The 14,852-nt window shown below is 37.2% G+C and overlaps 1 protein-coding gene across 3 annotated transcripts in view; it reads right to left on the minus strand.

The window, feature by feature from the left end:
- Positions 1-14,852, minus strand: part of pot1 (protection of telomeres 1 homolog) — a 44,993-nt gene that overhangs the window by 11,860 nt on the left and 18,281 nt on the right. For all 3 annotated transcript variants that reach the window (XM_077211045.1, XM_077211044.1, XM_077211043.1), the window contains 6 exons: positions 14,008-14,115; positions 13,833-13,877; positions 13,028-13,133; positions 11,770-11,900; positions 10,902-11,195; positions 10,649-10,804 (listed from right to left, as the gene is read on the minus strand). In XM_077211045.1, the coding sequence (XP_077067160.1) occupies positions 10,649-10,804; positions 10,902-11,195; positions 11,770-11,900; positions 13,028-13,133; positions 13,833-13,877; positions 14,008-14,115 (840 nt within the window). The remainder of the gene's footprint in view (positions 1-10,648; positions 10,805-10,901; positions 11,196-11,769; positions 11,901-13,027; positions 13,134-13,832; positions 13,878-14,007; positions 14,116-14,852) is intronic.

The raw sequence follows: 14,852 nt of genomic DNA on the forward strand, positions 1-14,852 counted from the left end.
GATTGGGTTAACGTTTGCAGGTTTTAATTTGCGGCTAGTTAATGTTACAGTTACTGTGCTGTAACTTTGGCTATGTTCACTGCATATTCCACAAATGAACGTGCCATAGCAGACATCCAATACTAACATTACATTATCACACCAAGTACTTTCAGTCACTGGCTGTGGTAATCATCACACCTGACCACTTCATGCGTTTTCTGTGATCTGATAGCTATCCGAACGTGAAAAGACCAGGTGTAAATGCCCTCCGAAACGCATTCGAGACGGATTTGAATCCGATCGCTCAAACCACTTCATGAGGAGGTCTGGGCCGCATTCCAGACGAAACTGGACAAGTGTAAATGCATCTAGTTGGTGAAACCACATATGTAAATTTTACTCTTCCCAAAAATGCTAAAAAAATAAACATGTGAGTGTGTTATAGGCTATAAGTAATGTTATAGTCAGATATGACAGCGCTACTGCAACACGCATTACCGCAGATGAGAAGCTGAGCATCATCAAGCCAACGAGCAAATTATGGCAAATCAAAGCGAAAGTAAGTCGTAGATGCTTAACACACAATCATCGTCATTAAGAGTAAAGAAACGAAATGATCTTACAATTGCTGTTGCCGCTCTCTCTTATTGCGGTCTTTGATTTTGATTTTAGCTGATGATCAATAAAATGCAGCTCATATCTGTTGCTTTCGGTGACGTGAACTCCATTAAATCTGCATATAGCGCGGGAATTGAAGATCAGATTTATATCCGTTTTGCGAAAACACATTTATGTGACCAGGTGTAAATGGAATCGTTTTGATAAATCAGATAGATATCAAATTTGAGAAAACGCATGAAGTGGCCAGGTGTAAAACAGCCCCAGTCAACCAAAGCAGAGCGCAGCATTGGCAAGCTCGAGCACACGCCGCGGTCAAAGTTAAAAGTAGTTTAACTTTTGGCGCTGCGCTCTGTGACGATTACCCGCGCGTCCAATAGAAACGGGGCATCCAAACAAGCGCGGAAATCAAAATGAAAACTCTGCCTACTTTTTCTGTAGCGTAGCACAAATCGCTCTGTATCTGAAGGGCTACGTTTTATTTCTCCATTTAATAAACAAACTATTCAGTCAGATAGGTATTTGTTGTGAGAGAACAGGTACAATTTCAAGCATTTTATCCAAAATTTAAGCACTTTTCAAACCTTGAAAACACAACATCAAAAGGATTTCAAGCACCCATACGAACCCTGTATCTATTTTGTGAAGGGTCACTCACTACATTATGGTTGTTGTGCTAGAATTTATTTTCAAGTGTCTATTAATGGGTACAGCCACAGTAACGTCTTCAGCTAGTTAGCTTGAGATCCTTTACATCTAAACTGGTTATATCTCTTAAGCCTAGTAGTGAGGATCACCATATTCATCCGTGTAGTCACGCAGAGCTGAAGCACAACCATAACAATGTTCTTCTGCAAAATGCATGTAGTTCTGTTTTAGAGTGCCAAAAGTTACATAGTGTACCTTTAAACAGTTATTCTATTCATTCGTTATTGATGTCACATGCCTTTCTCTCAGACAAAGCTATTGTACGGCTTCAGAAGACTTAAAACATAGCACACAAAGTTGCAAGGAACCACTTTAATAATGCATTTCTGTTACTTGCAAGCCCCGGTCCCAACTCACTTATATTATATGAAAAAGGAGCGTCTATGAGCATCTATAGCTTCGCAGAAAATGACATGAGAATGAGTACATGATGACAATTTAAATCCCATCAGGCTTGCAACATTTTCCTTGAGAAATGACTGAACATAAAGCCAATGGTAGAGACAAATCTACATGTACTTGGTATTCTCCTACTCGAGCTCACTGCACGGTTGGTTACGCACAGCAGGGGAAGGAGCCGGGCTGCTCGGCACAGGTGTGCACTAGCTGGCGTGAAGCTCTTCTGACGGTGCTGGCAAAAGCAGCAGAAAAACGCCAACGTTCCTCAACTCTCACATCCTACATGGAAAATTCCATTACCCCCAGCTTTGTTGTTGTGTGTGGCTGGATAGCACAAACCTTGTCTGGACCCTCATCTATATGGAAAAAACGAATGGGGCCAGGGAAGCACGCTCCGTAAACAAGAAAAGATGTCTTTCCTGCAAACAAACCAATTTCCGTAACACGCGCAGGTGAAAATGAACAAATAGAGGCAAAGCACACTCTTGAGAAAGTATTTTGTAAAGACATCAAACAATAATTCAAAACCCACGAGATTACAGCCTAAGGTATAAGTATAAATATAATAATTATCAAAAGGTAACTCACTGAAAAACATATGGCTGACCAGATGGGTGAAAAAAGCTTTGTTTAGCAACATAATGAAGTGTTTCATGACCAGAAGAACATACACTTGGGTCATTCATCAACATGGATATAATGTAGCACACAATAAATAACAAAACAGCCACTGCAACAACCACAAACTTGCAGGAAATTCCAGGTTCAATATAAGTTAGGCTCTATGGACAGCATGTGCCACATATAATCATTTTAAACTTCAGTATGATAGTTATGAATTTACAATAGAAGTCAACATGGTACAAATATACTTAATTTTTCTTTTATTATATTTAAATTTAAAATTATTTATATATATATATATATATATATATATATATATATATATATATATATATATATATATATATATATACTGTATTTTCCAAATCCTTTTTTTTATAGTCATCGGCTGAAAACAACATGAAAGGGAGCAAAAATAATTGTAATTTTTTCGCACTATTGCTTTAATGTGTGCTTATGGTCCATTCATAATCCCTTGTACTTCCATGATGTGACACTACTTCAGATGCAGAGCAAGTTACTATATTTTGACAACTATTAAAAACCCCCCCTAATATTTAGAATAATAATATGGAATAATGTGTACTACGAATGTAAAAGGTGTGTTCACTTTAACCTGAAATTTTCCTTTAAGACTACATACTGCATCATAAAAGCATTGTATTTTTATTTTTATAGTCCAGGAAAGAATATGGGCAGCAAAGCCTTAAAAATAAAAATAAAAAAATAAAATCATGGATGCATGCCAATTATCTTAAACTTGATGAATCAAAAAACAGAACTTCTACTTGTTGGTATGCCGACAGCCTTGCACAAGTTTAACTGTCAAAATCTGTTCACTGATTCGGATTTACTGGCCCCAGCATCACAGGTGCGAAATTTAGGTGTTATTTTTGATGCACATTTGTCTTTTGATGCCCATGTCAAATTTTTTTCAAAATCTGCTTTTTTTTTCCCATCTAAAAAATATTGCCAGAATTCAGCCTTCTATATCCCTGCCAGATGTGGAAAAGCTTTTTCATGCATTTATCACGTTGAGACTGGATTACTGTGATGCACTATACTCTGGTCTCCCTGATAAATATATTAAGAAACTACAGTATATCCAAAACTCAGCCGCACGTGTATTAACACACACAACTGTTCAGCAGCATATTTCCCCTGTTCTTTGCGAACTCCACTCGCTTCCAGGATCGGCAAGTATCAATTTTAAAATCTTGATTTTAACATATAAAGCTATTCATGGGATAGCACCGGAATACCTTTGTGATCTAGTTGTTCCTTACATCCCAAATCGTCCTCAATGCTCGTCTGACTCTTCTACTCTACAGCAGCCCATATTCAAATTAAAGTCGATGGCTAGTCGCTCCTTTACGGTTACCGCCCCACGGTTGTGGAATAAACTTCCTTTTGCGATTAAAAATTCCCCAAATTTGGACTGCTTTAAGAGGTCTTTAAAGACCCATCTTTTTAAAAATGCTTGTTGTCTTTGAAGTGTATTATATCTGGTATTATCTTGTATATCGTTGTTTGATTTTTCTGTTTTAATTATTGTTAAATTATCTTATATTTATTTACCATAATGTGTAGCGCTTTGGGTTGGAGAAAAGGGCATTAAAAATAAAATGCATCATCATCTATATATATATATATATATATATATATATACAAACAAACATATATATATATATATATATATATATATATATATATATATATATATATATATATATATATTTATATAGCAGAATGCTTAAAATGGCATGCTGACAGTACGCTGTGCTTGAATCGTTACGCAGTTAAAAAAAGGGATACACTAATATTAAAATTCTGGCCCATTAACTAATTATTTTAATGTTTTGACAGGTAATCAACAAATAGCCAAAATTTAAATAAAGCAATTTTGTAAAACTAAATGAAAGATAAAACGCTAAATTAAAATTACTAATTTTATATGGAACAAATTAATTTATGCATACTATTATAAAGTACACTATAAAAAAAGAATATTCATTTGTAGATTTGCAAAAGATTAAACAGTGTAAATTATTGGTGTTTTAAAGATTAACTCAAGAGTATTAGACGAAAGCAAATGTAATATATCTGTAAAAATAAGAGAAATGAGCACGTACACTTAAAAATCAAGGTTTCAAATTTTTTTTTCAGCAATGCCATAGAAGAAACATTTTTGGTTCCCAAAACAACCTTTCTGTGATCAGTTCTTAAAAGAACAATGTTTTCCTTACTATAAAGAACATTTTAATAATTAATTTAAAGTCACTGTAAAGGCAATAAAAAAAAAATACTAAACACATTATAAATGTTAGAAATGTATTGCTAAAACATATTACAAAGACTGTGAACTGTGAAGTACTGAATTGTGGAGTTAGACCGTTAAACAGTTTTTCACCATTGCTATTTTCCGTATTTTTTGGGCGGGTCTAAAACGGGGCTCGATGACGCACTGGAGCCCCTGAGCTCCTGGACACGCCCCTACTTGATGATGCACTAAAGCCACTGAGGCTGCCCGCTCCACTAACAATATAAATAGAGCACATTCACATCAGTTTGCCGCTCAATCGCGAGTTACTGTCAGTACTATTAAAGTTACTACAGCGTACAGTTTGCTAGTTATGTCTTCGTCACGGAAATGCGTACTACCTGGATGCGATCATGTACAAAACAGATCGGTGTCCTTATTTAAATTTCCTAAAACCGATCACATCAAGAAGAGGTGGATTAATTTTGTGAAGAGCCACCTTGATAGAGAGCTGAGGATCACCACCAAAACCCGCCTCTGTAGTGATTATTTTACACGGGATAGTTTTATAAACTTTCGTCGGAGACAACTGGGATTCACTGATAATCCGCTGTTACTGGTGAATGGGGCCGAACCGACTATCTCCCGCCTCGGCCTTCATCCTCCCGTCGCGCCGACAACTGGTGCCATCATCGGCAGTGCGTGCCCACCAATGAGTGTAAGCTTGTGTGCTTATTATGTTATAACGTTAATTAACCTAATAAGCTGCTAGGAGCATCCATTCCTGCTGTAGTGGGTCGTGACAGTTGAGTGTGGCAACGACAGCTTTACCACGCGTGGGCGTGGTTTCAGCACAGCCAGCGGACACGCCCCCAGCTTTTGAGAGCAGACTACTGCTCATTTTTTCAAGATTTTAATAGCTTATTTTATGTACTTGCCGGCTTTTTTTATCATTCAAATTTGGCTGTGTGGCTAATAACACATTTTTCTGTGATGTGACAAACTCAGAACACATACTTAATTTTGACTTTACAGGGACTTTAAATAAACCTTTTCCACTAGATATAAAAAACCTTTGGTGCAGTGGAAAGATTTCATGAATGTTAAAGGGGTCAACGGATGCCCATTTTCCACAAGTTGGTATGATTCTTTAGGGTGTTCATGTAAAGTTTGTAATATACTTTGGTTAAAATTCCACAACGGTTGTGTAAAACAGCACCCTTTTTACCTCCTCAAAAACAGCTTTGTTCACAGTGACCTGTTTCGGTGCATGTCTCTTTAAATGATAATGAGCAACGGCTCACCCCACCCCTCTCCATGGGGGGTGTCGAATGGCTGAGGGGAGAAATATGTTAATACGGGACAGTCCATCAGTAGTCGTGGGCGGAGCACGATCATTATGACATCATAGTGCTCAGAAAATCCAAACAGCCTGATTATTGAGTGTTTATAGACTTTTTTTAAGGATTACATTTTTTTTTTTCATTGTATGGTGGTTGTGTCCACAAACTGCAAATAAAAGTGAATTTTGCATCCGATGACCCCTTTAAAGCTTATTTCTGGAAGCATCAATGCCAATGGAAAAAGTATATATATTTTTAAGAATGCAGGATTTTGATTGTTCATTTGTGCACATCAGTATTTTTAAAGATCTCAGACTATTGCAGAACAAATGTCCTATGATGCCAAAAAAAGCCATAAAAACCAAACACACACACACACTGGATGAGTGTCATATGCAGGCTGTCTGAAGCGATTACAGGCAGGGGCCGTCTGGGTGTTAAGTTAACCCAGGTGCTTGATTTCTCTCTCACTATGAATAATTGATAGTCACATGTGTATAGAGGCAGGATGTCACAGTAACCTGCATCAGCTCTAGCCATGCTGCAGGTGCTCGTATTCATTTAGGATGTTTTAAGCAGATCGGACACCCTTTCCTTGAAATCCAAGTGGCCAGAGGAGTTGCATTTGAGATGCATATTACAACCTGGTATAAACAGCAACGTGTCTTGCCTCACCAAAATGCAAAATCTTAATACCAGGCTATCATAGGAGCCCATGATAATCTGGTCCCATGGCTCAGGTCTCTGCTCAAATGTAATTTTGTGATTTATCCATTTTTATTTTATAATTTTTTAACATCTCTTAAAAAAGTAATATCTCACCTCTCCTCAACAAGCCACACAATTTGAGGTATCATGCATGTCTGTTTGCCCTGAATTGTATACTTATGGTGAATAGTTATGCCCTGAATTGTAATACATAGGATAAGGGGAGTTGAACAAATCTGAAGTAAAAGTGTTTCTTGCCCTTCATATTGTGCACGTGCAGGTGTCTGGCACTACTTTAATGTCTATTATTATTGTATGAGGCATCCATTCCCAGTTTATAAGAGAGATGACAAGGGCATTTGGCAACTGGCCTGGGATTCAGATGATGCAAATGGAACAAAAAGCATGCAACAGAGACAATTTCACGAGACAGACAGGGAAACCCATTAGGTGAAAGATCTGGTGTGTCCTCAAGAAGATCCAGTGGGGGAAAAAACCCACAATAGTAATTTTAACTCTGACTAAAATTGGCCTTTACATGCTTGATGTCACAAAGAATGATGAACAAAAAGTCAAAGTCAAAATAGTAGAAATGTACTGCCATTAAAGTGGAACATTCCAGGTGATTTGTAATAAAACAGAATAATATACTGGATGTCTTTGTGTGCCACACTAGACCTATATGATATGTGGAGGGCGAGTGATATACGTTGTAAGCCAAGAAAGTGTGTGGGCAAACCCCCAAAATGAAGGCCCCCCTTCACCATGACAGCTGTATTGATTTGGCCTTCTCTCTCCTCTCTCATAAAGCTATCTCTCTCAGACCACTTAATCCTAATGGCTGGCTTTATTCGCCTTTTCTCCCTCCTCAACACTGAGCTCAAGCAATTTCACACAATATTAGACTATTTCGGCCAGGATATTGATAATGGTGGGGAAATATTATGACTCAATGCAATCTTTAGTGGTTAAATTGCATTTTGGATCATTGGGGATTAAGTTAGCAAAAAAAAAAAAAAAAAAAACGTAATTTCCGTAACATTTTCATTAGTGTATTTTACTGATACTTTAAATATTAAATACCCTAATCTAATGAATTGCTATGTGAAAATTTGCTGGTGAAATCCTGTCATTACAATAGTAATAAGCATAATTGGGATTTTTATGAGGGCAAAAAATTTCCCCACGCAGATTTCCTTCACGTTCAAGTTGATTAGGGATGCACAGATAGCATTTTTTCAAAACCTATCCCAAAAATTCGGAGTATCGACCGATACCAGCGCAGTTTTTTTTAAATCAAGTAGAATTTCTATAACTCTGTGTTGAACTGATAATCACTCTTTTGTGTGTTAAACACAATTTACTTGATACAGACTACTTCATTATAAAGAAAAAACAACAAATCAAAAAAACATATGATCATAATCTTTGACAAAAATGCTATTATATACTAGTTTATTGGATAATTCAGCAGTAAAATTTGCTCTAAAAATCACGAGTGCACAATAATTTTATAAAATCTGAACATTTAGTGAAAACAAAACAACAGTATTTAGTGGGGAACAAATAAGAGACAATAAGTGTAGTACTAAATCTGGAAAATGTTATATATCGCTCTTTGTATTGTTGTAAAATACATTCATGAAAAACAAGAAAAAAAATGTAGGCAATACTATAAAATTAAGACATTTATTTAATGTATAGCGCAGCTGTTTAGTGAGGCAGCAACATATGATAGCTAGGACAGAACAAGAAAGGCTATCAACAATCTTTCATTCCGCAAAAGTATTATGATAAAAGGCTCCAATACAGTGCGGCACAAAGCGTTTATGAATATAAGCATCTCGAGCGCAGAATGATACGCTTGTAGCAAGTCACAGCGCACAGCTCTTCGAGTCCAGCTCTTCGAGTCCCCTTTTTGAAAAGTTCAAAGCACTAAGAAATTACATATTGATACGTTACGTTGTGAATTATACAGTATCTATCTATGCAATAGTTTATTTAGCCTTTTCTTTTAAGTTTTAAATTTCAGTTTCTGTGTACGCGAAGAACAATTAAGATAGTGCTCATGACCCCAGTGTTGTGATCTAACAGACCCTCGCTAGAAAGTAACATGATTAAGGTACAGCAATACAGTCCAGCAAGATAAAGTCATTTTATGAAAATACATAGAACTTTATCTACAGATCAAGTATAATAATAGTAACACTGAATCATCTTGGAGAGTGTTTCATCATGTTGACTGATGTAACCGAACGCGAAGCGCTGTTTGAATGCTGAATGGAGAATGTCTGACAGCCGCAGCGGTGGGAAAAGTTTAGGTGAACTTGAATTTAACGACTTAAATATTAATTTCTACCACACATTATACTATAGAATGGCTTCTGAACACGTATAATATAGTGCACGAAAACTTGATGGTGCTTTATAATGTTTTTGTGCCTTTTGTGGGGCTTTACAATAACACAGAATAGTACACGCACAATATCTGATTTGGATCGGCCTCGTCTAATACCCGATTAAGCAAAGAATGGCGGTATGGGATCGCTGCATCCCTAAGATCACGTGAATTTGTGGCACTGACCAACAGAAAGCTGCTTGGTTTGAAAGTGACTTCTATGTGAGCAGGGCTTCATACTTCTTAAGACTGACAATGGCCTTGTTTTTGCACGTGAAATTTTGCTAATGAGTATGACCACACTTTAAGTTGCAAAGTGGACCAGACATTAGGCTTAACATGAACTACGAACCATCCCAAAAAGCAAAGCTCAAGCAAGACTGACCATAATGTAATATGTACCATGATGACATTAAAGTGGTCTTACAGGGACTGTACAAAACACATAGGGTGTCTCTCTGTGGCCTTTGCAAAGCCTGCATTGAAACAGGCTCAGACAGTAGACTACAACAGTTGAGGAAGTAATTAGATCAATTACATATGTACTCTAATCAAAAATACAATGAAGGAATTCAGCAGGGGCCATGGCTGAATAGAAGCTCTAACATCAAGAACTTGAATAGTCAGAAACTCGCTGTTTCTTCTTTTGAACACTCGGTTCACTCCACCCACCTTTGTTCATAACTCACACAGTGCATATTCAAAAGAACCACTATGCTGAGAAACAAAAGAAAATGCAGTACTGCTTAAATCAAAAACAAATCACCATCCTCTTTGAAATATTGAACCAAAAATGTATGTTAACAAAAAGAAAAGTAACAATCTGTGGGCTCCAAAAAGTAGCATTTACAACCCTGCTCTTGTTTAAATATTTATAGAAAGGAAGACAAAAATGTGGCCAGTAGTTCTGGAGACTGTGTTTCAAAGGCCGTTAAGAATCAATTGGAGAGGACATTTTTATGTATTTTTGCAATGGAAAAAGGCAGGGCAGGATTGAAGTGAGAGCAGCAAACACAATCAGTAGACTGAAGCGGAATGAACGCCTCCCAAATAAACCATGAGAAGATGTGCCCACAAGTGTCCTACCTGACACCTAATTCATCATTAAAAGTGCTGGAGTAGGTGCGTGGGTCGTCTGCGATGGATGGTTCAAACAGGCATCAATAGTAACAGCTTCATGAGGGACGCTCATGTGGTAGAGGTTGTAGGCTGATCAAATGAGATTACTGCTTCTGTAGTATAGGCTTTCTTGCAGGAAGTGCACCTACGTTGTTCCCCATTGAAGCTTGACAACATTTGTCCTTATAAACATGTTTTCAAACCAACAGGAAACAATCTTGCATATCTATAGACCAAGGGTGTCGAATCCTGCTCCTGGAAGACCTTTCTACAAAGGTTAGCTCCAAAACACCTGCTCAGAAAGTTTCTCGGGTTGCGACTGAAATATCAAACTGTCGAGTTACTTATTTTGAATAAGTACTTAATCATACTATATAGAACCATACTTTTTAACACTCACTGTGTAGTATGAATTTTACCAGACGTACTACATTCGACATGTTGTCACTCCTGCTATCGAACCACTACAAGATCAATGGCAAAACTCACCTTTAAGTCTTGAGCTACCTCCATGTGATTGTCATAAACCAGAACATTGGCTGTCAGGTTCATCCTGTCTTTAGCAACAGTGGATTCTCCTTCTAATGCGTCGGATGCAACTGCAACGTTCAATAGGGGGTGTTCACACTTGGTCCCATCCCACACCTGATCAAATTGGGAAATTGTTAGTTGTACAAATTGTATTTAAGATTTAATGATTTTGAAGATTCAGATTCAAGGTAAAATAGCAGAAAGCAGAAACCTTCAGTAGGATACAACGACTATCCATGACAGCCTTGGCCAGCAACTGGCAGGTAAGATCAAAGTACATCCCAGGATGTACCGAGGACAGCGAGACAGTGGGGTCATTGGATATCAGAGACTGGCTGGCAGCCCATTGGCGAAGCTCCTGCACTGTATTTTTATCAGATTCTCCAAAGTGAAATGATTTGCTGGAGGTGCGAGGGGCTACTGGGCTGTCAATTATTCCATCGAATGTGACTGCAGACCAACCATAAGTGTTCAAGAGTGTCATGGAGTCATTGAATATTTCTGCCTGGGAGGAAATGGGAAAAGATACACATAGCCTTAAAGTCTGAATGACTTTAAAGTAGTGATACTCCAGAAACTCATCTAGATACATGTCGCCAAGACATTTATTTGAGTATTAGAACTACATTTGACAAACATTTTTAAGATATAGGGTGAATTTACACGGACAGATCTTTAGTTATTGGGAGGTCGGAAAATTACTGTGCTATTGCACGCTCAAAGCAGTTCATGTAGGACACATTATTCAGCTCTACACAAATGAGATGCTTCACATAAAACGTGAGGCTTTCCAGAGACTCTTAGCCAAATATATTGGCGATGTATGTGTAATTTCAGGGAATATGTGGTACTGCTAGATTGCTTTAAGTCAGGGGTGTCAATTCCTGCTATTGGAGGGCTATTTAGATGCAACTTGCTCCAATGCAACTGTCTGGAAGTTTCTAGTAGTCAGATGTGTTGAATTACAGCAAAGGTAGCCTTCCAAAACCAGAGGTGGACAACTCTACTTAAAGCACATAAATGGTTTAGGCCCACTTTTAATATTCTGAAGAATGAATAAACAGGTCAAACCTCCTCACCTTGAATCTGTGGAGTCGGATAATGTCCCCAACTCTGAAGATGACTGGGTGATCCTCCAGTTTTTTAGAGAAGATGTTGCAGCTCACTTTAACATCTGATTGATCTGTGATCTTTAGTGCAGAGCAGTAATCTAGTGACAAAAAATGTACTGACTAAAAAAAAAAACTCTAGCTTAAGGTTTATGCCGTTGTGACTGCCAAAAATGACCAAATGTAGTTCAGGCTTAAAGTACCGTTTGTACTGTTAATGACATAAGTAGCCACACTTATGCATCACCATTTTATTGATTACATAAATAAATGTAAATGTAATTGTGTGATTACATAAAATGAATAAAAACAGTTTACCACATTTTACAATTTTCTTTAATTTGATGATGATTTTACTTGCACAAACATCACTTCTGCGTTTGCCTAGGCATTTTAAACCTGAGTATATGCATTGATCCAGGATCAATTGGTCAACTTTTGGACATGATGCACAATTCCCTCCACTGATTACACTGATTGGGTGCATACATTCTCTTCACTTACTAAAACATTGTTACTTCAACAAGCCAATTGAGTGTGACAGAGTCAGAGTTCTGAGATTTTACCACAGTGTACATGTTACAATTCAAGCCATGATCAATTAACTAAAATGTATTGATTATGAAAATTGCATTAAGGTAGAATAGTTATGCACCATGAGAAATTGGTTTGACAATAATTGGTTTGCATCAGTTTTTCTTGAGATGTAGTCTTCATCGAAATTATCTTATTCAAACACTGCAGAGAGCAAACCTCATTGTTCACGATCAGCAATGCAAGCCAAGGTTGCAGTTTTGTTTAGGCTGTCTTTGAAACATTATTTGATCACTGGAGTGCAAAGAATAATGTACAAACTAAATATTAGAGTTTTTGGCACTTTATTTTACAGTGTCCTTGTTACCCGTTACATGTAGTTAATGTAGTAATATCTATAAATTATACATAATTACATGCGACTAACCTTAAGCACTAATTCTAACCCTATAGTAAAGTACATGTAGTTAATTTTTATTACTTGGTAGCCTACTTAAAGAAAGTCTAACCGTGTAATTATACATTTAAGGTGTCCGTGTAACAAAGTTTTTTCCTCCGTTTTGACGGATATTTCATAAGTGGCAATAAAGGTAATTTAGAAAGCCATTTTTCCTTTGGACTCACTCTCTAGAGAGCTCAAATAACAATGGGAGAGCTTATTACAGCCTTGCTGCAATGAAGGAAATTCACTGACCTGAACCTTTAGAGGGGAAAGGCTGTTTGAAGAAGGTCACCACGCCATAGACGTTCACCACTGTCTTGTGCTTCAAATTGTTTAGAGGAACATAAGTGTATTTGGCCTTCACAGAAACAGGGAATATTGCCATTAAAGGAATGTTCTGGCTTCAATTTAAGCTAAGCTTTATAATCTCATGGCATAATGTTGATTACCACAAACCGAAAACTGAAATTCAACCATAATACAACATGGTTACAATAATTATATCAGATATCAAATTTCAATGTCAACAAATCCAATGGAGGCAAGTAAATGAACACTGAGCAAGTTTCCCTGAATTTCTTCATTTAGTCTAGACCAGGGGGTGCCCAATCCTGTTCCTGCTGATCGACTGTCCTGCACAGTGCATCTCCAGCCCCAATCAAACACACCTGCAGCAACCAATTAAGGTCTTCACAGAATCACTTGAAATTTAAAGGCAGGTGTGTTTGATTAGGGTTGGAGATGAACTGTGCAGGACAGTCGATCGGCAGGAGCAGGATTGGTCTAGGCTGAATGTGCCTGGAGGCATGTAGTGTTAAAGCCCTTGATCTGACTCAAGCAAATGCAAAGGAGGTTGGCAAATTAAAAGGGACGGTGTACTCAAGTGTAGAAACAGCCAATCACACAATCATACAGAGACAAGCTGACAGACAGTAGACAAGCCAATTTAGATAAAGAATCTCCTTGATCTCTGGCGGATAAACTGCATATATGGTATTAGGACAAATTGGAAAGGATTTTTCTCTCATTTCTACATGAAAAGAAATGCATACTACACCTCTGAACAGGAGGGACCTTGGGAGGCGGCAGCTGAGGGACATGCCTATCAAACATCACAAAACATGCAATTGAAAAAAATATTAGAAAAAGTTGTTATAGTAAGAAATCTGGTTTTCATGATGTTTAAGAATAGGATGGTCGGGATTTTAAAAATGCAAGCACACAACACTCACATAGACACAGGCATCATTGCCATCCATCTCTAGCTGACAAGGATGTAGTTTGTCTCTGAGAAAAGATGGAGACTTTCTGATAGTGAAGTCTGCCAATAGGACAACATCCTAAAATTAAAATTAAATCTATAAATCATTGTTGTAATGCATTTCAAGATGTATTATACTGAATTCATAAGATTTTTCAAAACCCCAGTGACAGATAGGTTTAGGGGCAGGTCAGTCGTACGAATTCCTATGAAATATCCACCTCGTAAAATACGTCCGAATTGCTGTGAGATCGGGTTGGATATTCATATGCAGTTTTTAAATATGCAAACTGCTATATAATTTTTATTATTATTAAAACTTCATTATATACTGTGTGTATAAATAAAAATAAATTTAAAACATTATTAATAACCTGCTTCCTTTGGTAGTCGAAAACAAGAGTTTCAATGCCAAAGAATAAATTCTTCAAAGAACAAGAAGAAAAAAAGAAAAAGAAAAAACAAGCCTGTTATATCATGTGACATAAAAAGCAAGGATTTTTTTCCTCCTATTTTGTCTAAAGATTTTTCTGGCTATTACATTTCCTTATTTGTTCCTTGTCCTGTATATGGGATTTTCTATGCTTTATCACCCACCAGGCAAAAATCATAAATTCGATGGCTTAGAAACAACATCTGCACAACAAGCCACATGATTTGAGGTATCATTCATGTGTATAGCTCAAACGGGTTTATTCAAGTCCCCAAAGCAAAGTATGAGCAATAATAGAGATTCTTGCTTTGGCAAACAACACTAACAATGACCTTGAGTGGAAAGGACTACCAAACAAATGGCGTCTCTTCCCTTAATCTTTA

This window comes from Siphateles boraxobius, unplaced genomic scaffold (assembly GCF_051911475.1).
Source record: "Siphateles boraxobius isolate OS27281-9 unplaced genomic scaffold, OSU_SipBor_1 65, whole genome shotgun sequence".
Taxonomy (NCBI): Eukaryota; Metazoa; Chordata; class Actinopteri; order Cypriniformes; family Leuciscidae; genus Siphateles; species Siphateles boraxobius.